The 24,888-nt window shown below is 38.3% G+C and overlaps 1 protein-coding gene and 1 non-coding gene across 4 annotated transcripts in view; one reads left to right on the top strand and one right to left on the bottom strand.

The window, feature by feature from the left end:
- LOC126475332 (neurotactin) overlaps positions 1-24,888 on the bottom strand; it is a 347,318-nt gene that overhangs the window by 12,385 nt on the left and 310,045 nt on the right. For all 3 annotated transcript variants that reach the window (XM_050103122.1, XM_050103121.1, XM_050103120.1), the window contains exons 4-8: positions 23,542-23,646; positions 17,763-17,859; positions 14,062-14,200; positions 11,921-12,428; positions 5,453-5,852 (exon numbers count right to left, since the gene is read on the bottom strand). In XM_050103122.1, the coding sequence (XP_049959079.1) occupies positions 5,453-5,852; positions 11,921-12,428; positions 14,062-14,200; positions 17,763-17,859; positions 23,542-23,646 (1,249 nt within the window). The remainder of the gene's footprint in view (positions 1-5,452; positions 5,853-11,920; positions 12,429-14,061; positions 14,201-17,762; positions 17,860-23,541; positions 23,647-24,888) is intronic.
- Positions 22,508-22,580, top strand: Trnaa-cgc (transfer RNA alanine (anticodon CGC)). Its single transcript has one exon. It is a non-coding gene; the product is annotated as a tRNA-Ala (tRNA).

Raw genomic sequence — 24,888 nt, 5'->3', positions numbered from 1 at the left:
AAGAAGGAGCCACTGGTTCCGAAAGTTTGCCTAATTATAACCTTTTTTTAAGAGCGTATTCTGTCATCGCTTGGTGAGTACACTAACATGATATGACATATTTAACAGTCAATACATTGCTGTGATGTTCGTTCATGAGATACATGCATCAACTGAGAGGTGTAAAATAGTGCACTTCACGAAATGAAAAAATGTAGTAACAAAGATCATAACAAAGTGACTCCACCCAAGTGTTTGCAGGAGAGCTTCCGTGAAGTTTGGAAGGTATGAGATGAAGTGCTGGCAGAAGTAAAGCTGTAAGAAAGGGGTGTGAGTCATGCTTGTATAGCTCGACACAGTTTTAATCCGCCAGGAAGTTTCATATCAGCGCACACTCCACTGCAGAGTGAAAATCTCATTCTGGAATGTAATACTATGTACTTAGAGTGTAAATGTAACCATTTTAGATGTACAACAAGGTTTGATCTAAAAAATGATTGTGCAAATGCGTTATTATAAATATGTAATTGTCTCATTCTTGGAGACATTTATAAGAAATCACACTTATGCAGCAACATGCAAGATCCATGTGAAAGGCAGCCATGGCACAAAACCAAGCAACTGTCACACCTGAAAGATCCTGAGACAGAACCTGCTTAATGACATTCACTGTACACTCCTAAAATACAACAGTGCCCACAATGAAACATGACTGGTCTGTAGAGAGAGAATGAAGAGAGGGCTGACTTGGTGGCAAGGGGGCATGGGTGTTGGTAGGAAGAGGGTGAGGGTGACAAAAGGAGGTGGCAGGGGTGGAGTCTTGGACTGCTTAGGGAGAGGGGGGGGGGGGGTAAGAAGACAGTTGAAGGGAAGGGGAAGGTTTTGGAGGTGGATGGAGAATGGAGCAGATTTGGAAGTGGGTGTGGGATGAAGGAGGAGGGGCAGGGGGGATTGACAGAAGATGGTACATGGAACTTCAGTATACATGAATGTCCATTAAAATCATATTAATGAATTCTTACTAGTTACAGCATGTAAAAATCTGAACCAAACATAATAGGTTCTATACACATTTTCAAAAATGGCACATCGGTATGCTACATTATGTACCTAAACCATAGAATGCAGTATTACACAAATATTATTAATTTCATATTAATGTAGTCTTACTACTTGTAGCATTTATGGATGCAAATCAAACAAAATGGGTTCTACATTCATTTTCAAACTGACATAACTAATATTCATTTTACAAATACAATATATGGGGTCCACCAAAGATTACTACGAGTTATTAAAAATTCCAAAATCGAGGTCTATTGTTACAAAGTCCTATAAGACATATGCTTGTTTTATAGATGTAGTACATTAAACTATCTCAACCCACGTAGCTCTGCTAAAAACAAACATATAGTCACAGGTTCACTGGCATCACTATTAGGCAATATGGACCTGGAATTACAAAATTACAAATAAGTAATGGGTGTAACCCAACAGCTTAAGAGAGAACATTGGGGGGGGGGGGGGGGGGGGGGGAATGGGTGGAGGTGGACCAGGAGATAGCCATAGGCAGGGGGAAGGAATGGGTGAAAGACAATATTTTTCCCACGTGGAATGTTTTCCTCTATTATATACTATATACTTGACTATACATTGCAGTATTATATAAATATCCATCCAGTTTCATATTGATGGACTGTTAATAATTCTGTCGAGTGAAGATCTGAAGCATACAAAACTTGTTTCATAAGAATTTTAAATTATGAAAGTTGCATATGAATACATTCATTTTGCAAATGGTAGTACATACTTAGTTGTAATTCCAATCATTCTAGTGACACCAAAGAACCTATGATTATATACTAGTTTTTAGCAGAGTTACATAGGTAAAGTTAGTGTTAATGTACTTCCTCTAGAATATGAGTGCATGTGCTACAGAGCTTTGCAACAATAGATAGTAATTTTAGAATTTTTAATGTCTCCAAGTAGTCTTTGACAGACTCCATATGTCATTATCTATAAAATGAATATGTATGTCACTTTGGAAAAGCATATAGAACACATTATGTTTGGTTCACATCTTCACCTCCTATAAGTAGTGAGACTATATTAATATGAAATTAATAATATTCATGGAGCATAACATATTAATATAGCATAATGATGTGCCATCTACGAAAATGTATGTTTGGTTCACATTTCACATGTTATAACTAATAAGTATACATTAATATGAATTTAATGGACATTTGTGTAATACTGAGGTGTGAAGTGTATGTTTAGATATATAAAATTATAAAATAGGTCACTTACAAACCATCTTCTGTCTATCTGACCTCCCCCCCCCCCCCCCCCCCCCTCCCCTCCTTTCAATACCTTTTCCAAATCTGCTCCCTCCCACATTGTACACATTGTAACTTCCCACTCTTCCTCAACTGTCCACTCCACTTTCCCTGCCCTCCAAGACCCCAACCCTGCCACCCTCTGCTTTTGTCATCCTCCCCCTACCAACACACCCTCTGCTGCCACCCAGTCCCCTCCCCTTCATTCTCTCTCTACTGACCAGTCATGTTTTATTGTGAACACTTTTGTATTTTAGGAGTGTGTAGTGAGTTTCGTTAAGCAGGTCCTGCTTCAGGATCTTTCAGGTGTTGCAGTTTCTAGGTTTTGTGGCACCACCACATTTCACATCTTGCATGTTGCTGTTTAACTCTGATTTCTTCTGTATGTCTCCAGGAATGAGGGAATTACAATTTTATAATATTGCATCTACATGATCATGTTTTAGATCAGATCTTGTTGTTCACCTAAATTGACTTTATTTACATTCTGAGCACAGAGTTTTATGTTGTATCTGTGTAAGAGGGTGTTACGAGTGTGTATTACAAGGATATGTTTAGCAGTTATCCAAAGAAATATCTACCTTCTCTTTCCTGGTAATGCCTCTGGTATTCCAAAGATCATGTGGCTCACACAGTGGTGCTGCTTTGTTATGATCTCTGCCACTGTTTTGACAAATGTTAATGTCAATTTGATACATGGATCTGATGAATGCATGTCCAACAGTGTATTTGCTGTTTAATAAGATTATTTTCTGTGCACAATATCAACGTTATAATGTATCACTGATATGCATTTATATCCTGTAATATAACTGGTTTAAAAGACCAGAAAAAGTTTTTTGATGATGACTTGTAAGATATATTATAAATTTTAAGTTATAATCTCAAATACATAATGATTTATTGTTGTGACATGCACTGTATGACATGTATACTTTATTAATTTCCAATCCAACATGCACTTTAGAATGGTTAAAATTCAAAATCATTAGTGTGTGAAATAAATGAACAACACAGTCAAACAGCAGAAATTTGTTAAAAAAGAAAAAGACCTTTCATCCTTTTGCAGTGGGCAAGAAATAGTAAAATGGCAGTTATTGCTGCTTCATGTTTAATGCAGATTTCCTAGTCCACTCAGAATTTCAAACATTAAATTTTTTTTGTGCATTCTTGATTGTAGATGTGGAACTCTTTTGAGAGGATGGCAGTTCAAATCTCCATCCTGCCAACAAGATTTAGATTTTCTGTGACTTTCCTAAATCACTTAAGTTTAATGACAGGATAGTCCCCATGAGAAACCATAGCTAATTTCTTTCATAACCTCCCTTGGTCTGAGCTTGCGATCTATCTCTAATGATGTCATGGTCAACAGAATGTTATACCCCAGCCTTAGTTGCTTCTTCTTTTCCTTACTTGCACAATGCTATGTATTAACTCCATGAAGCCGTCAGCCATAAGAACATTAACACTTGGTTCAAATGTTGGAGGAGTACACAAGAGTGATATATGGGAGTGCTTATGAAACTGTAAGCAAAAGCTGGGTAAGTGTAAATTGTGCTTGTTGTTGGTGCTTCATGGCCTGACTGCCAAACAGAAACAAGACAGGATTCATCAGAGTCTTCATCCACACATCCCCATTATAATGACAAGTGGCAATACCTGAAGTACAATGCAGGTTGAAAGAAGCAAATTGTTGAATGGTGCAAGTCAAGCTCACAGAAATAAAAAATTGTTAAGTGTTTGAACTCACAAGTCATGATTATAAAACATGTATTGAATGAGTGAATGAAATAAAATTCTTGACTGGCAATCTTGTTCACTAATTGCTAGGCACAAATTGTATAGCATTTGACAAGGTCTGCTATGAAGGTCTGTACACTTTTTACATGCACATATCTCATGACTGTCTTCCTGGATTTACTGATTTTGGTATTTTTTTATTCCACCCCCTTCCCCCTCCCCTACTATCAGCATTGGAAACACAGTATATCAAGGTGGGTTTCTGGACATCTGGATAAGCTTCCTACAACCACACCCTCATAAGTGTATATCAGAGATCACATTCGTGTAGCTTTCATCTCAAATCTTGTTCACCTCATGAGCACATTATTCACAAATAGGTGAAGATTTGAAACTTCGTGGCAGATTAAGACTGTGTGCTAGAGTGGGACTCAAACCTGCAACTTTTGCTTTTGTGGGCAAGTGCTCCATTGCACAGTTTTAATCTACCCTGAAATGTCAAATCAGTGCGCACTCTGCTGCAGAACAGAAATTCACTCAGTTGAGTATTTTATTTTGTTCATTTATGTTTTGCCATATTTTCCTCCTTTGAAGTCCAAGCAGTGGAATCAAAATTTCTGCCCTCTCACTATTTCATCCAAAAATGATCATTGGAGCATTATAACCTATGATGTTTATGGTCTGGTCCTATTAACTACCACACAGCATTCCCTCTCAGCTCTGTACATCCTTTGTAACTAAAACCATAGCTAGACGATATTGACTGAACTCTTAACTGTACACATTCACAATATATTGAACAGTAAGGTGCATTAATTGATGTGTAACAAGTAGTCGACCAAAATACAAGGGGAAGATGAAACAGATAAATTGAAACAGATAACATACTCAATGAAGTGTACCCCATGTAAATGGAAAAATATGTCTTGAACTAGATTCACTATCCTTGCTATAGTATCTATGTCACTGGATATTTTGATGTTACTACTTATTTTGATTTTTCTCCACAAGTGAATCTAAGCATTTAAAATGTTTAACTAGTCCACAGACAACTAATTTGTTATATATTTATCAGAAGTGCTTTTTATCAGAAGTGCTTTGCCTATCAGGTGATTAAATTTTTCCATGTTGATTACTGTAAATTTCAGATTTATTTAATAATGGTATAAAATAGGCTTAAAAAACAAAAACATGACTTTATGTTTCGTTTGGCAATATATATGAAGTTGAATGCACTACTACTGTTTTGTAAATATTTTTTTCAATACCTGTGACATTATTTTACGAGTGATTCAGTTAGATACCAATAATGCATTACATTCCCTTTCATTTTAATTTATGCACATCAAATAACAACCACTTTCATGAGAAAGAAAATTGGTTTATCATACCTATAACCATTTTGACAGAGACATTGTTCTCGTTCAGGACTTCATAGACATGTCTCTGTAAAATGTGTCCATCAAGCACAAGCCACTGGTGAATCTCGGGGGTGGAATTGTCTGGATTGGGCAATCCTGGTTGTCGAGGTTCCCATTCAGGAGGCAAAAGCTCAACAAGTTCTGATGCATCCACAGATTGCAAACATTCAGCAGTGAGGTTGTCTTCACAAGTTCGAATCCGTCTTAAGTATGTCATTGATTCACGCTCTGATTCACTTAGTGGCTGGCCAGGAAAGATTGCTGAGCCACTAGACAACCAAGCACGTGCAAACAGTTTTTGGGCTTGTTTGGATGTGGCTAATGCTGTCACCATTGTTGCTCCAGCACGATGAGCAAGTATAGTCACCGCCTGTTAAGTACAAATCATGCTGAAATTAAAAACTGTATAGTCCTAATATCATATTATCAACAAAAATATTTCACATATGAGAGATTATTACATAAAAACCTAAATACTGAGGATTGGTAAGAACTGTACAGTCCTAGAAGTATATCATCAACAAAAATATTGCACATATGGGAGATTATTACGTACAAACTTGAAAACTGAGCATTGCTAATAATACCCAATAATTACTGTATGATTCTCCATATCAATTTCACTGAAAGTGTCTGAATATTTAAATAAGTATTAAAAGACATAAATTGCACTGTAGCAACATAAAGTTTGTAATCCTAAAATTTATTGTGACCCATCAGTACATGAAAGCTTTCAACTAGTCTTTGTTACAGGAAAAAAAAAACTCACTCCTTTTTTTATAGAAATTACTAAGAAGAGAAGAGAAATAAATCTGTGCCTAGACACTTCTTTCCATGTAGTAAAATACATAATAAGTAAGCAAGAAATAGAACTGTGAAATAATTCATTGTACTAGTGATACCAAAAAGCCAAATAAGGTGAGAGAATCAATTTGCTCAATCTAATCTATTATGGAGAAAGTCTCACATGCGAGGGGAAGAACTGATACCCAAAATAGCCATAAGTAATGCGAATAATGGAAATGCAGTTCCCTAAGGCTAATACATATTGCTAGAGAAAATTTTACAAGTAACAACAAATAATTTCTTGTAATATCAGTCCACAGCTTGTATCCGTTCAAAAAATTTAGTCATCTTTCTTTCGGCTGTTAGTGTTTTATTTTCTAACATGCTTGAAAATGGCATAATGTCAAAATTTCAATCTTGTAAGCATTGTGTTTGTTTTTTTTTTTTTTTTTTTTTTTTTAATAAAATCATCTTGCACTCAGATGTTAGTGTTTTATTTTACAATTTTTACTGAAAGCAAGGTGACTTCATTTAAAAAACAACAAAATACGCTGCCTACACAAATCTCAGAAGATTGAAAATCATTAAGGCCTCTTTCAGTTAAAATAATTTTTACCTTCTGTAGCAAAATAAAAAATTTAACAGAAATGGGTATCTTTTCAAAGACAAGGTGACAATATACCTACATTTTACAAGAGTGATTCCTTATACAATAATGCAGTAATTATTTTCCAATTTTTAAAAGTACAAACTGATCTGTTGCTTTAGTCTTCGAGAATGATTTACCATCCATCTCCTTTTCACACTATATTTTAGATTCTGGGCTGACTGCAATGAACTCTTGTAAAAGTAAAATGACAGATAAATAGGAAATAAAATAAATGGTGAAAGGAAAAAAGTGCTATTTTTTTATATTGGGTGCCATTGCCACAGATTTATTGGAAGACAACTCTATTTTCCACTCTGATTGTTATATAACCACTATCATTTATACTAAGATCAGCTGATTTTGGTTTTCTGTCATTTTCAAGTGCATACACCTATGTGGTGCACATTTATGAGTATAGCAGTGTTTACTTGAAACGGCAAACAGCCAAAAAATCAGCTGATCATAGATTAAGTGTCAGTGGTAGTATAACAGCCAGGTGAAAAATAGAACTGTCTTTCAATATTATGTATTAGTTAAGCTTGTGACTTCCCCAACAAGCATGGCTGTCTTTAATCACTAAGATATGACAACTCTTTATCACAATGGCTACATTTTTAATTACTTTAGGTTTCTAGTCATCTAAAGAGATAAAATTACCATGAGTTATTTGTCATGTCACTGGTACTCAGTCCATCTTAAAATAGTGCAATATATGAGTCCTACATTTACAGTGCCTTGTGATGGTGAAGCAGTTCCACCTGCTTTTATTTCTTCATTTGTTGTTTGTTGTCCTCGATGTTGACTTACTACATCGCTACACTGGCTGAAAAAATGGGTTGTGTGTTCCAACACTGACTACTGTAAATCATGTAGCCGACAGGTGCACAGTTGTGTTTCACAGTACTTTAGTTTTCACTCTGCACAACCCCGAATATTACAGAGTTATATGCCCAGTGAACTATTGATAAGATAACAAAGATCTGTCACAACAACTGACCCCCCTACGTAGTCATACTGTTGCAGTATCAAACATTTGAACATGACATTTTTCATATTGTAATATTAGTTTCTGGAATAACACTGACGTTGCAAATTAATTATTTCATTTGTTCAATGTAGGTGATACCTTAGTTTATTAATTCACTGAAACGGACATATTCTTGATGCTACCATTATTTTATTGCCATTTTTACCACTGTATTATAGTTGCTCAAGTCAGTCTGCTAATAACAGTCCATAACACCAATGTTTTGCTACAACATTTCCTCCATTACATTAGTTAGAAAATCATTAGCATGGATTAGACGTCCAATTACTTGAGTTTTTTTGTTACTTCTGTTTTAACCAGTGCCATTTGTCCATTCATTTCTTTAACATTAGTAACAGTGGACTTCATTCTCCATTCAGGATGTATTTGTCATTTTCCTCTGGATTCTTTGCCTGTATGATGTCCATTAGAATAATTGAGATACAATTTTTTTTGTAATTTTTGCTTACTTCTCAATCAAGTTTGTTATTTTTTGTTTGCCCATTACACACATTCTTTGAATACCTGTTACATTATTGTGGTCATTCTCCAAATAAAACCTCACTACTTACATCTGTATTTTCTGTTCTGGTGTTCATTCTCATGTATCTGTAGAATTTCCATTTTCAAAATCTGATACAATCATAATATCATTAACAAATCTAATCCAAACAATTGCCTTATATTTATTTTTCTCCATTTCATGCAAGTTTTTATTTGTATTGCCTTTGTTCTGTACATGTTCAAAACAAGTAGAGAGGGCCATCTTGTCTAACTCTTCACCTTATTTTAGGCTGTTTTTTAATGTCAGTGGTATTTACTTTTGTGCTTTGGTTTTCCATAAATATGGAATCAGTCTTTCATAGTCTCTGCCTATTCTAAGTTTATTCGCTTGACAAAATAGGTCTTTCAAAAGAGATTTTCTACAGACCAATGGAAAATGAACAGGTTTATCTGTTCATCTGCATTGTTTATTCTTGAATCATTTGTAGTGATTTAAGAACAAAAATTCTAGATGCCTTAAGTCATTTGCTATTCCTAGATATGAAATGGTTTCTCAAGAGATTTTTTCAGTCTTGTCTCTTATCATTACTGTGGTGTCACCGCCAGACACCACACTTGCTAGGTGGTAGTTTTAAATCGGCCGCGGTCCATTAGTACATGTCGGACCCGCGTGTCGCTACTGTGTGATCGCAGACCGAGCGCCACCGCAAGGCAGGTCTCGAGATACGGACTAGCACTCGCCCCAGTTGTACGGACGATGTAGCTAGCGATGCACACTGTCGAAGCCTCGCGCATTTGCAGAGCAGATAGTTAGAATAGCCTTCAGCTAAGTCAATGGCTACGACCTAGCAAGGCGCCATTTGCAGTATATTGTCTGAAACTATAGAGTCTCACTTGTATCGTCAATAGCGATGTACCACAAGTATGGATTAAAGTTAAGTATTCCAGAAGCTACGTACTTTTCTTTATAGCATTCATTATGTATCCTGTTTCAGACCTCACGCCCATCTGCATGAGCTTAGCGCGTGCCTTTCGGCTACTTCCGTGGCGTGGCTGTCTTGCTACGCCACAACAATTACCATCATTGACACTTCAACGATTAGGCTACACAACTGGGTCTTGAAAGCACCTTGTCCTCAAATACTCCTCACTGTGATAATATCTGAGTTTGTGATTTATCACTCATTCATTGACAAATCATGTTATGTCAATCCCATCATGAAGGAGAGGCCTCAGATATGTGAAATGCATCAAGTTATACATTAACAGGCAGACACAAAAAGTGCTTGTTACTTCTGTAGAGTATATTAACAACAAATTATGAGCAGCACTAATGTACTCAAACTGATAAACATTATATATTATGCATGTTCAGACAAAAATAGGTACTTTGAAAAGAGCCCCTGCTCTTCTTTCTGTAGTGCTTGACTGGTATTACCATTCAATACATCAGACAAACCATTTTAACTTTTTACAAACCACTACTAGCTGTCTATGTACAGGTAAAATCAGGATCTATACGATAATAATATTAGAGCTAGGCAGAATTTACATTCAGATGAATTCTAGAAGGGATGATAATGAGCTATTCTTTTACTTTATGTTTAAATATCTGGGGACTTTCAATGTCCTGTCTGATGTCCATTGGTAACCTGTTAAGAGTTTTGCCCCATTACTCCATTCTGTACCCTAGAGAGGGGTGCATAGTCAATACAGAAAGTATTTCTACTTCTAGTATTGTGGTTGTTGACCTCATCTTGAATTCACTCTTGTTATTAAGCACAAATGCCATTGGAGAATATATGTATTGGCATGCAAGTGTAAGAAGCCATAGATCCCTAAAGAGGCTTCTGCAGATGTTCCATTATCAATTATAAACAATATTCTTATTGCATACTTTCGTAAAATAACTACTTTTTCACTTTAGCTGCAATACTCCAGAAGATTATGCTGTAGGGCAGAACTGAGTAGAAGTATGTTAGCAATCTTGACTGCAAATCAATACAGAGAGATTTCTGAGCTCAGAGCAGGCAAACTGAGTTTTTTGGCTAATTATCTACACGTTGGTGCCATGTCAGTCTATATCCAACCTGGAGACATAGGAACTTCACATATCAAGACTCATCCATTGTATGCGCATTGATATCTATTTCTGTTATCTCTAGTTTTATTTGTTTGGAACCACATAACACGAATTTTTGGAAGATTGAGGGTTAAGCTGTTGGCTGTGAACCAGTTGTAAGCCTCTTCCATATTTTTCTTGCTGTGCCTGGTATGCATGTGTTTTGACCTTTTATCCATATAGTTCTGTCATCAGCAAACATTATAGTTTTTGAAAAGTCCTACCATGTCCCTGGTATACTATTTATATAGACCAGAAACAGTAGTAATCCCAGCATTGAACATCATTCTAGCACACCATACTTAATGTTTCCTCACACACACACACACACACACACACACACACACACACACACACACACACACACACACACACACACACTAGAATGGCATTTGTGAGGTCACAAGGTCACACATTGCATTCTCAGTAGAAAAAACTATAGAGATGCCAAAGTGAGCTGTTGTTAAAAGTTTACTCTCAAAAACATGGATCAGTATTCTGTTGTAAGCAACTTTCTCAAAAACTTTTAAAAATGCAGGAAAGAGTGAGAATAGTCTACAACCAGAGATCAGTTGCTTGTCTCCACTTTTTCATATTGGTGTTATTACAGTGTACTTCAGCCTGTCAGGAAATATTCATTGACTCATTGACTGATTAAAAAGTTGACTGAGCATTTGATAAGCAGTCTTGCTGCACAGTTTTCAAATGGCTCAACAAACATGAAACATAAGAAACTGAAGCTATTAGCAGACTTGATCTAGTACTTTATCACGATCAACTGTGTAACGCTTTGTTTCTTTGTCTTTGATCAAGTCATAAAGGAGAAGCTGAAAACCTTTCAAAGCTAATTCTTAATTTTGAAGCTGACAGTTCTGTGCCTTTTTTCTGAAAACCAGATGTAATTAGTTGTATGCTGAAAACAGTCTTATGAAGAACTGAGTTTTTCATCACGGGTAGTACATTAAAAGATTGTTTTAGTATGTGTGTAAAATGTCAGTGACACTGAGCACAAAACTGGTTTGATAAAGTTTGCAAAATACTTCTTGTGTTTTAATAGATTCTAAATAATGCTAGGAAGTGACAGCTGTTACTTTTAATGTTGATAAACAGTGATTTGTGGTTGTGGATGGAGAATTTAATTTTGGAACCATGGAAATGTTAGCCAGTGGACTAAAATTTTGTGTTGAATTAAGACAGTGTGGAAGAAACTTTGTATTGTGATATAAAACAATAAACATTGTTGGTAAGTCCTGTGTAGATGTGACAAAAGCAGTTAATGTATTTTAAAACATTATCTTATCATGAGCTAATACAAAGAAAGAAAAAGTTCTTGAACTCTTCTGCACTCACCTTTGGATCACCACCAAAATTGTGAATATTATGCTGGATCCATGTCAATGCAGCTATTAGATCTGAGAGAGCATAATTCCCTGAGGTATGACGACGTGATGAAGTAGACAATGGATGGGCAGCTAACAGACCAATTGGGCCCAGACGAAATCCTGGGCGAACAAATACCACTTCACGGGTACGTGATAGCTCAGGTGATGGTGTACGCAGAGCACTAGGGGAAGGACCAAGCATTGTATCTGCTCCTACAAGTACTATAACAGGCAGCTGACCATCATATGTGACACGAGGAGTCACAAGATCTAAATGAAGGCAGTCTTCTGAACCAAACCAGGTTCCATTGGGAAGGCGTTGGAGACAAGGGGGTGCTTCCTTCACTGCACGCAAAGTACCATTCCAGCAGTCTGCTAGGTGCTGCAATAATTGAGCTGGCTGCCATCGACGGTCACCAACAGGCTGACGTGCATATGGAATACCACGAAAAACGTGCGCTCCTTCTTCCACAAGCCTGTAAGCAGAGACAAAATGTACATGATGTTTTGACTTTATACTTGAAATGTTCAATTCAGTAACATGCTATATAAAGCTATTCAGCCATTAACAGTATATATTTACACAAAAAAGTGTAAGAAATAAATTGCTAGCTCACGCAAAAATCTTCATAGCTTCATTTAATAAAAAAATCACAGTTCTTTAAAAAATCCTTCTCCTATGTGTAAAACAGCTTCAAACATCTGATGAGTCTATGTGTTAAAACGTTTGACATTACCCATGAAAGTGAGAAAAAGTTTGGAAAAGGTTTGAAATTGTGCTTAAGTTTGTTGGAAGTCACTAAGAGCTCACACTATGAATCTCTGAATGAATACAGTCTGTGTTAACTTGTACTCCACTTTAGGCAAAAGCAAGTTTTTCATGCATCTCAATATTTACATTGTCATATCTCTTGAACTGCTTGTCATATTATGAATTAATTTTGCAGATACTTTAACTATTATATTGATAGATACTATCTGCAAAGTGAGTTGTGAACAGAGTTAGTAGTAAAGAACTAATAAATTAAAAAACATTATGCCTGATATTGGAATTTTACTGCATGCCATTTTAGGTAGAAGCTAGTTTCTTGTGCATCTAAGTGTCTTTGCTGTCATTTATCTTAAACTGTGTGTCATACAATCATATAATTTTCCAGGTGCATTCAATGGTATATGTGGCTTCTGTCTGCAAAATGTGTTGCAAATAGTCAGTAGTAAAGAAATAATATCATATATAAAAAATCATGTCTGAAACTGAAATGGTACTGCATGAACAGCAAAAATGTATTAAATGATAAACTCCCTTTCATCATTTTGCTGGAGGTGTCAGCAAGAAAGTGTTTCATAAAAGTTTGGCAGAAGTCGTTGAGTGCTCTCAATGAAGTCCAGTATTTGCACAACATCAGTTATGCTGCCTCAAGACAAACACACAGTTTCTAACTGTAATACTCATCTTACTGTGTTAAATGTTTAACATAAAATTATACTTCTTAATGGATAGGTTATAACAAAATTTTAAATTCTTAAATTTGGTCAAAATGATGTGGAATATTGAAAATCACAAATTTGTTGTGCCTGGAAGGCATTAGGTAGGCGACCAGTAACTGGTACTGTGTTTCAGGTTCTGGGATGGTCATTTAGTAATATAGTTTCCTACAAAAATATTCATGTGGTAGGAATATAATCAACCAGACATTTAAACTACTTGGAGATATGTAACAGAGGAATTGAGAAAATGAATCTCTGAAACTTACACAACACAAAAAAAATTAATTTCATCTTTATAATGCACAGGGGCATTTAATTCTACCAGAGGTAATAGGGAGCAAGTCTGTACTGGATCATTTTTCTTCAATTGCAAGGGCATGCATTTTGGTTATTTCAATGTGGATATTTTTTGGGCATGTACAATTGTACATATAAGCTATAACTTGGGATGATGAGGAGTACAAAATCTATCAGTCCATCATGAAGACTTAAAAACGATAGCTGGTAAGTATCAAATGACGTACTTGCAGTATTTTAAAAGAAACAGGAGAATTTATATTAATGAAATCATATGTTATTAAAGTACATGAAAATATTTAAGATGTATATAGAGGTACGTACCCATGAACAGGTCCACAACCCGTAACTGCCTGCACATAAATTCCATCTATAAGATGAGAAACAGGTGGTGCTCGCCTTGGCCCAGATGCAGCAATCACAACTATTATTATCAGCAGTATGACAAACAGTGCAACTCCACCTAAATATAAAATACCTCTCATAAGAACTTGTGAGAAAATTGCACGCTTTCATAGACACATAACAAATTCATGATAAATTTCTTTTTATACTTTTTGAGGCATGTTATTTAATTACTGTATTATTTTGATTTTAGCATTACAGTTTCTACAACCTAAATGACTTAAGTTAAGAAAACATGAGCACAAATGATCTAGAAACAACTATAAGGTAGCATAATGAATATAAAGACCATCCAGGAAACTATTTTATGAAGCTCTGTACTTGGGGGACAAAATTTCATAGATGGCATTTCAGTGGCAAAATTACCAAGTTCTGCTTCACAGTATAATAATTTCTTCATCTTCTTCTTCAAAATGTTCAACAGCTAACTTTAGTGTGATAGTTACTGCTCAAATACTGATGAAAATCACCACCAAATAATTTCATATTCATTCAGCATTTGCTGTACTGGTTCATTTATCTCTACTACATCAACTTCCAAGTTGGTACTCAAGAAGTTATAACTTTTCCAGGTGACAGAAAATATTATACTAGTATTACTGCCCCTTTTATGATGAGTATTACATGGGAAGAATTACTCTTTCATTTTTATAGTGCAGATCATTACATAAAAACAAAGAAGATGTGACCTACCAAACGAAAGCACTGGCAGGTTGATAGACACACAAACAAACACAAACATACACACAAAATTCTAGCTTTCGCAACCAACGGCTGCTTCATCAGGAAAGAGGGAAGGAGAGGGAAAGACGAAAGGATGTGGGTTTTAAGGGAGAGGGTAAGGAGTCATTCCAATCCTGGGAGCGGAAAGACTTACCTTAGGGGGAAAAAAGGGGTGGTATACACTCGCATACACACACATATCCATCCGCACATACACAGACACAAGCAGACACTTGTAAAGGCAAAGAGTTTGGGCAGAGATCTGCCTTAAAACCCACATCCTTTCGTCTTTCCCTCTCCTTCCCTCTTTCCTGATGAAGCAGCCGTTGGTTGTGAAAGCTAGAATTTTGTGTGTATGTTTGTGTTTGTTTGTGTGTCTATCAACCTGCCAGCGCTTTCGTTTGGTAAGTCACATCTTCTTTGTTTTTAGATACATTTTTCCCACGTGGAATGTTTCCCTCTATTATATTCAGATCATTACATAAGATATATATGGGATAACTACTATATCTTTGCTGAAGCTATTAGAAAGTTGATCAGAATCCCACTAGTTGCATAATAATGACTCTTTTGAGTTTGTTCTTTCACATTAATACAACAATCTCTGAAGCTCGTTTCCAAATTAAATGGCTAGGAAGTACATATTGTCGCTTATGGCTAGTTACTGTCTGAAAACAGCAATGTGTAAGTTCACTGTTGGTATTACTCAAAACTTATTACTGTTCAAACAATAATGTGCCTAGAGAACAATGCCATACATTGGTATATTCTTCGAAGTGTCACATCATATGTGACATAGATGGCATCTGCAATGCTTTCGTTTGTATGCTTCATTAGGATGTTTTATATACAGGATGTTGAACTTTTGTGTATACTATAGTGGATGCTTGTTTTTGTGTTTGTTTCGTGGTAGCTCTGTACATGTATTGTTTTTCTATACAATAGCATGTAAAAATTGTTTGGATATATTGTTGTTATGCTAGTTCCCCATCCTCTGGAACAGATATGGAGAGAAAGGGACATCTTGGCTTTCACATTTCAATCAACACTATTTCTCTGGTGGGTCTATGTAGTGGCAAAAAAAAGTTGGCTTTTTGCAAATGACACAGGCACCTCAGAGAATAGATCAGCATCATCAGCTGTATCTCCTTAAAGAGACCTACTTGTGCGCAGGTAGCATTTTCATCCCGTACTTTCAGAGTGCATTACTTCTCATTTATAAGTATAAATTATATTTAATTGTCTAGAATCATTTAATTACTACAACATTTTGTTTATATGGTGAATTTTCAAGATATGTTTCGTTTTCAGTACCATTAACCGGGACATCCTGTGTTTAATATCACTCAAACTGTGTCAAGCCTCTCTCAACATTCACAGGAATGACTATCAATAATGAAGTGTGATATTCTCCAATATATATAGGGTAGAGGAAAACTGTGTCATGAAACTTTAACCCGGGATAGCCGATGCCAGGAGGAACCAAAATTACTAATGTTGTGTAGGCCGACAACGGACAATTTTGAAACTTTGGAAACTTTGCGCCATGCGCTCCATTTGGCTGTGGGATTGCCCTTTTTCTGGATGCTCTGGACAATGCATGACCATGAATGCTTTGCCTGCTGGAGATCACAATGTATCCAAGGTGGCCTGCACGCTCGGTGGTAGTGCGCCAGCCTTCCACTGTGGGGTCGAATCCGCTGGGGTCCCGACACATCCATTGTAGTTTCATGATAGGATGTACCAGGAACAAACCCATCAACAGCTGCTAGTCTGCATACAGAAAGTCTTTTACAAATTGTGTCGGTCCTGAAAAGGGCCTTTTTTGTAGCTAGGACATTGTTTACTTAAAAAGGTGCTCGAACTGGCGACTCTCTGATGCGACACAAGCTGGGTAACATCGAACGGTGTTTTACTGAACTCTTTCAAAGATTCCTGGCATTGCCCTGATGTGAACTGACAACCACAGCACTGCCTGTCAACCGACGAACAGCATGGCCAATCGGAGTGCACGGTGCCAAGTTTCCGTAGTTTAAAAATGGTGCATTGTCGACCTACACAACATTACTAATTTTGGTTCCCACAGGCATCAGCTATCCAGGGTATAGATAAATAAATACACTGTAAACTACTGCTTAATTTAATTCCATTCAGTGTTGGCATAAAACAGCAACATCCTTAGTGTTATAGATCAAAAGTAATGCACTCTGAAAGTATGGAGTGAAAATGCTACCTCTTCAAGAGCAGGTCCCCTTAACATTCTAGTACAGTTTACATTAACGTGTCCATGTAGTCATCAAGTATCTGTTGCATGCTCTCCCTCACAAGTATGAGATGTTTGAAAATTTGGCCTTTAATTGAACTAATAGTTCTGCACACAACTACAGCTATGGACAGGTTTGTGTGGCATTGATGGCACAGTTGCCAGTGTCAACAAAAGTAACTGTTCTTCTTTTCACTCTACCAAAGGCAATCCTTCAGTCAATTAAATAATCATATGTTTTCTATATAATGCAACTGCACTTACTGCAAAAGAGAGCAATGAACTCTAGACCATATTTTGTGTTAGCTGTGGTATAATACTCAAAAAATGCATTATTATTGGGAGACCACATGCTTCTTATTATGTATGACTACAGTATGTTCAATAATGAATATATGTCAACTTTTATGAAAACAGTATTACCAGCATTTGAAAACTTATTCAAATAGTCTGGTAGTAGCTGCAGTCTCTCCATTGGTAGTCTGAAAATTGCTTTCCTTAAATATTCGAGAGACTGCAAAAGGAGGAGAGGGGAAGCAGATAAATGGAAGCATGAAATAAATACTAAGCTTAATTATAAGAAAGTTCCATTATTTTTGTTCCAACAGTTCCATTTATCAGCCACTATACGTACCAATTATGAGACGAAACTTTGAAAGATGACGTAGTCTTTGTCGCCAGTCTTGTTTACTCGCTTCATCTGCACCAGACTTCTCTGGATCAGGCTTCTCCTTAAGAATAAGAGAAAGAGTTGTTAGCAGTCATTGTCATAGGAGAATATAATACGGTATTGTCAAAACATTAAACCAATTCTGTGTTCTGCAGTGCATGTTTGGATTGAAACGAAAAAAAAATCATTGAATTTGTTAACTATGAGGATTGACAATACATATGAGACTATTACCCTTCCAACATCTGAAATTGCAAAAGTGGACGATATTTCTATTGAATCTGTTCTTAAATCAACTTACATCACAGGATAGGTGGGCTATGAACCTGTTTTGATATGAAGTCTCTCATATCCCTTAGAGAACTCTCAGGTGCTCCCTATCTGTCCCATTTATGTATACTTACACACAACTGATGATATTTTGCTGCAAGATGCTTTGTGATACGAGTACTTGGTCACAGTCTAATTGCTTGTGATCATGTATAAGTATAGAAAAGGCAATAATATGACTTTGCTAGTTCACAAGAAATTGTGAAATTGAGTGAACTGTTCCTGTAGAATAAACAACGTAAAGATCTTCTTCATACACGTACTGATAGCAAATGACTGCAAGTCTGCATGGAATTAGTGACATTCATAATTGTGTGATAATGGCGTAGCCCTTGGGGAGGACAAGTACGGGTGAGTGCAGCATGGAAAATTATTACAATAGTACAACACTAGCCTCAGCCTGGTCATAGCATGACTCACTTCATATCAATTATGTAAAAAGTTATAATTTTTAAAATGAATTAAAAATTTACTGCACTATTCAACACGTCAAAATTTTTATCTTTTACAGTATGGTACCTCATACTGAATTTTAAATGTTCCCCTTGGGAAAAAAAAGAATCACCTCACCCTTTGTGTAAAGTAATTTACCTTTCTTCACTGCTTTCAAACCCCTGTAGGCTTAAGGTAGTAGCTAACCATTAGGTTACTTCAGAATCACAGTTACCTAATACCAAATTTGTTACCACTAACACTCATTTAATTCAATTACTCTAAGATTAGAGAAAGAGAAGGGAAAAAAGAACGTAAGAGGTTGGTGTCTCATTGACACTGAGATCATTTAAGATGGAACATTAGCCCAACTGAAGGAGGACGGGCGGGAGAAAACTGGTGGTATCGGTTTTGAACGAACTATCCATCAATTAGCCTCAAGTATTTCATGGAGACTCTTGGAAACCCAATTTATGATGGTTGGGTTGGATTTAAACCGTGCATTGCCTGAAGACAATCCAGAGACTACTGTTCTGCATCAGCCCACCCAGTGCAAAATCAGACAGCAAGCCAAAGCACTCATCCACAACGTGATAAAAATAACAGTTGCAAATCACTACAGAATGAAACAGGGCATGTAAAAAACGCTTGCCAGAATTAGATTTCAACCTAGTGAGCTAGTGTTTCATTTAGAATTTAATCACACCTTCACTGTGCAAAATTACACCGACAAGCCAAATGTTATGAACAACTGCTTAATAACTTGTTGGTCCAGCATTCGAACGCAGTACATCACCAATTCTGCATATCATGGATGCATCAGTTTTTTGGTAGGTTTGTGTCACACTGGATGTCAATGTACAAGTCACGTAATTTCTCTAAACAGTGGGCCACTGATTTGTGTGCACGGTAATAGCGACTCAAATGGGTTCCTTTGGATTCACATCAAGTGAATTTCACGGCCAAGACATCAACGTGAATACACTATCGTGCCCCTCAAACTGCTGTAGCACTGTTTTGGCTTTGAGAAACGGACAATTATCCTGCTAGAAGAGGATGTCGCTGGCGGGGAAGACAACAAGCATGGAGTGCATGTGGTCTACAACTGTCTGTGTATCGTCAGTTACTACCAAAGGTTCCATGTGAGCGCAGCAGAATGTCTCCCACCAACCTGCGTCCGTGGTGCGGTGCACGTTTTGAACCACTCTTCCTGTGGATGACAGCGTTTGTGGAGATGACCGTCGACCTGGTGTAGCAAAAACGTTATTTATCTGATGAGGCAACACGTTTCCATTGATCCATGGTCCAATCTCGACGATCCCGTGGCTAGTGCAATCATAACTAACGATATCATTAGGTCAACATAGGTGTCGTCTGCTGCAGAGCCCCATGATCAACAATGTACGATGAACGCATGACCAGCATTGTTGTGCTCTGTTGGTAGAGACACCACCTAACATGCTTTACAGAACAGGCAAGCCTCCGAACCGACCTTCTGTGAAGAGTTGTAGACGTCCAACCACTTATCGCTCAGCGGTAGTTTCACAGTCGCCCTACTACTTTCCGTAGATGCTCACTACAGTAGCACTTGAACATTCGACCAGCTACGCCGTTTTCAAGATACTCGTTCACAGGCTGGGGTAATAATATCATCTTCGTCAAAGTTACTTACGTCAATAGATTTCCTCATTTGCGGCCCGTGTCGTCGCTAGAATGATTCCCCATCTGTCTGTGCTCCACTTACATACTTTCCTTACCGTGTCACGTTCCCGCCTCGCCAACGGGCGACAACCAACCTCGTGGTGGGATGTGGTCATAAATTTTTTGGCTTAGCAGTGTACTTCTCACAGTGTTTTCGATTTCGCCCAATTCGTCAAGAATATTTCCACTCAACGAAAATCCGGTTGGATAACGTACTAGAAATGTTCAAATTCCTTAGCGAAATAGTGCACTGAATTTATAACAGTTGATTCAATCCTTTTTCGTTATATGAATTACTGCATGCATGTACTTACGTACTTTGATATTGCCAGAAACGATTTGGCTACATTCTCTCTCATAAATTGGTAGCAGAATTATGCATCTGGAAATGTCTGCTCCAGCTATTAAGTTCTGTGCCTGTGTTTCTTTCAAGGCAGGTTCTACGGATTTAGCCGCCCCGTGCGAAAATTTCAAGCGCCGCTCTCCCCTTGCTTTTTCAGGCATATTCGATCTTTCCACAAAGCCATTCAGCCATGATATCTTATTTTCACTTATCACACTTACTCATATTAGGTTGGTGCATAAATTTGTAGCATTTTTGTTTTGCATGTTGGTATTCCGGTTGCTATGGGTTTATTTATAGATTGCCACTTTTCATTTTTAGTTCACTGTTGCTATTGTTGTTTACATACTGTCATTTTGTCATTTGGAGTTATGAGTGGAGCAGTGGATACGAGAAAATTGAGTTCCGAGTAGAGAAATCGACACATTTCCAAGACATTCTTCTGTTATAGGTTACGTAATACAGGGGTGACAGCAGCAGAGGTAGCCAGAAACATTTGCGCCATGTATGGGGATAATGCCATTGGACAGAGCACGGCAAGAAAATGGTCTGTTCGTTTTAATGATGATCATTTTGACACTGGTGACTCTCCACGTCCAGAATGACCTTCAGGGTTTGATGAATGTTTCTAAAAGCATTATTCCACAACGATCCATGTCACTGTACTCGAGAAATCGCAAATTTGATGAACAGTCATCATTCCATCATCGTGCGACATTTGCATGAAATGGGAAGGTACAAAAATCAGGTGTGTGGGTATCACTTGCTGTAAGCCAAAATCATGAAAGTCAGCGGGTGGACGCATGTGCATTGCTCGTCATCAATTGGCTCATGAACAACACCGACCATTCCTATTCTGTTTCGTTACTGATGAGCAGGAATGGTGTTTGTATGCTAACATAAGGAAAAGAAAGGAATGGCTGACCCTAAACAAAGCAGCAGCTCCCGATACAAAGACCTGTGTACATCCACAAAAGAAAGTCTACGTATCTGACGTAACAGCAACAGTGTAGTGTATGAGTACTACGAATTGGTTCCCTAAGATGTAACCATCATTGTCAACATTTATTATCAACATCTGAGACGTCTTGCAGACACAATACAAAAACAACGACAAGGAAGACGGCGTGAAGTGATGCTATTCCACCATAATACCCGCCCGCATTCTGCTAGAGGACAGAAAACGCTGTACAGGAGTTGGGCTGGGAAGTCAATCCGCAACTACCTTATTCAACTGATCTTGCGCCCTCAGATTTTCATCTTTCCCCCTCCCTATCGAACAATATGCAAGGTGCTTCCTTTCTGGATGAAAATGTGGTAAGAACCTGGCTAGACGAGTTCTTCGCCTCAACACCGCTTGATTTCCACAATCGCGGAATCGAAAAGATACGCAAATGTTGGTAGACTGTTATCAATAGTCAACGAGAATATATTATTGCTGACTGAAGTCTTTGTTTTGTGTATCTGCTGTTTTTATTAAACTTATGGAAGAAAGCCATGAGCTTTTGCAGCAGATCAAAACATCTTCCTGACATGTATACGTCTTTAAAAACTAGTCAGGTACGGAACACCAGTCAGTGAAACAGGAGTGAAATGTTTACAGTGCATATTATACTTAATCTTTATTATTTGTTTCAATCCGAGCGAGGTGGCGCAGTGGTGATGATGATGAGCGTTTGGCGTCATTGGCCGGGAGGCCCCTCGCGGGGCAGGTCCGGCCGCCATATCGCAGGTCTTATTACATTCGGCGCCACATTGGGCGACCTGCACGCCGGATGGGGATGAAATGATGATGAACACAACACAACACCCAGTCCCTGAGCGGAGAAAATCTCCGACCCAGCCGGGAATCGAACCCGGGCCCAGAGGACGGCAATCCGTCACGCTGACCACTCAGCTACTGGGGCGGACGGCGCAGTGGTTAGCACACTGGACTCGCATTCGGGAGGACGACGGTTCAATCCCGTCTCCGGCCATCCTGATTTAGGTTTTCCGTGATTTCCCTAAATCGCTTCAGGCACATGCCGGGATGGTTCCTTTGAAAGGGCACGGCCGATTTCCTTCCCCATCCTTCCCTCACCCGAGCTTGCGCTCCGTCTCTGATGACCTCGTTGTCGACGGGACGTTAAACGATAATCTCCTCCTCCTCCTCCATTTGTTTCAAAGTGTTTTTCTGTGTGATACTGATACAGGTGTTTAAGGTTGCTGTGTAGGAACAGTTAAGCCATCATATACATTTATCTTCATTTAAGTTTTTCGCTTCTGTAGGGGCTTTCAAACGGACTTAGGTACATTTTATGTGTTGTGTAAGCGCGTGGTAGAAATTGTGTAGGCAGCATTGCCACTAGGAAGCTATTTTGAAAGACGAACCAGAGGTGACCAAATCCAGCGCTTCCTTTGTCATCTGTTTCACAATTTCGTACATAATTTCCGATAAGACACTAGATTTTATGAGTGATTTCTATTTCCATCTTATTCTCAGACTTCTTGATTTATGTAAAGAGTTACATTGTGTTATTTAATTCGTCCTTTTGGAACCATATTATAATTTAAGATTTTGCTGCCCCCAAAAACTTGCCAACCTGTGCGATGGCACAGTTCACCCTCTCTCTCTCCCGTTTGGAGCCAGCCCTGGATTCCAATAGAGACAGTCCAGTCACCTGGTTAATGTCCAGCTTTATAGCGTCTTAACGTTTTAGCACAAGTTTTTTTTTATATTTAACTAAAGTCAAGTAAGTTTAACTGGAAACTGGGACTCGTGGTGGCTTGGTACAGTCAAACAACATGGCCAACACAGGAATTTACGTGTTACTAGAGGAGTTGACTTGATGTCCTTGTGGCAGTGGCTAAACACCAGCTTAATGCTGCTTTCTTCCAGCGGCAGGATTAATTCGTCGTCACTGAACTTGAAACACAAATTTCCTCCAGTTAACTTACATCCATGTCGAGCTTGACGCTCTCCATGCCGTCGTCTTGTACAGCAGCGCTGCTGTCATCCAGAGTCTCCATCGACGCAAGCCCGGCAGCGCCAAGTTCATGCTCCTGAAAAAAAATAATGATTCGTCTTTTAAAAGCAATTCTTGGCAGGCAACAGTACAGAAAAAAAGTACATAAAAATGCAGCCATGTACATTCACAACCATACTTATTAGACGGTTATGGTTGATTAGTGCCTGCTGGTGGTCATTCCTGTTATCACCTAATATCGATCCCTTTGGTACACCACCAAAGGGATCGATATTAGGTTCCTTGCGTTTTTTCTAATGTCAAATAAAATTTTCTTGGGAGTTATTCTCTCAGGCTCAGCGAATGGACTTATTACTATATTGATATAAAAAATAATCAATTCTGTATCGCACAATACATGATTCCCTTCCAACAATAGTTCAGCAAGGAAGGATCAATGAATGAAACATAATTTGAAATTTATTCCGCGTATTTATAAATAACAGGAACCCAAACAGGTTCAAATGGCTCTGAGCACTATGGGACTTAACATCTGAGGTCATCAGCCCCCTAGAACTTAGAACTACTTAAACCTAACTAACCTAAGGACATCACACACATCCATGCCCGAGGCAGGATTCGAGCCTGCGACCGTAGCGGTCGCGCGGTTCCAGACTGTAGCGCCTAGAACCGCTCGGCCACTCCGACCGGCCGGCCGAAGTGGCCGTGCGGTTAAAGGCGCTGCAGTCTGGAACCGCAAGACCGCTACGGTCGCAGGTTCGAATCCTGCCTCGGGCATGGATATTTGTGATGTCCTTAGGTTAGTTAGGTTTAACTAGTTCTAAGTTCTAGGGGACTAATGACCTCAGCAGTTGAGTCCCATAGTGCTCAGAGCCATTTGAACCACTCCGACCGGCATGTCGGGCGATCTGGGTGGCCAAATCATTTGCTCGAGTTGCCCAGAATGCTCTTCAAACCAATCTCGAACAGCTGTGTGGGAACATGAAGTCCATAAACGGCTCCAAATGGTCCCAAAGTAGCGCAGCATAACAAGGACCCAGACCATTCCATGTAAACACAGCCCACGCCATTATGGAGCAGTCACCGGCTTGCACAGTGCCTTGTTACAATTTGCGTCCAGGTTTTGTAGGGTCTGCAGTAGGCTACGCTCAACCCTACCGTTAGCTATTACCAACTGAAATCGGAACTTATCCGACCAGGCCACGGTTGCCCAGTAGTCCAGCACCCAACCGAAATGGTCACGAGCTCAGGAGAGGCGCTTCAGACGGTGTCATGAAGTTAGCAAAGGCACTCGCGTCGATCGTCTGCTGCCATAGCC

This window comes from Schistocerca serialis, chromosome 4 (assembly GCF_023864345.2).
Source record: "Schistocerca serialis cubense isolate TAMUIC-IGC-003099 chromosome 4, iqSchSeri2.2, whole genome shotgun sequence".
Lineage (NCBI taxonomy): Eukaryota > Metazoa > Arthropoda > Insecta > Orthoptera > Acrididae > Schistocerca > Schistocerca serialis.
Note: the sequence above shows the minus strand (reverse complement) of the source record. Positions and strands in the feature narration are given on the sequence as shown.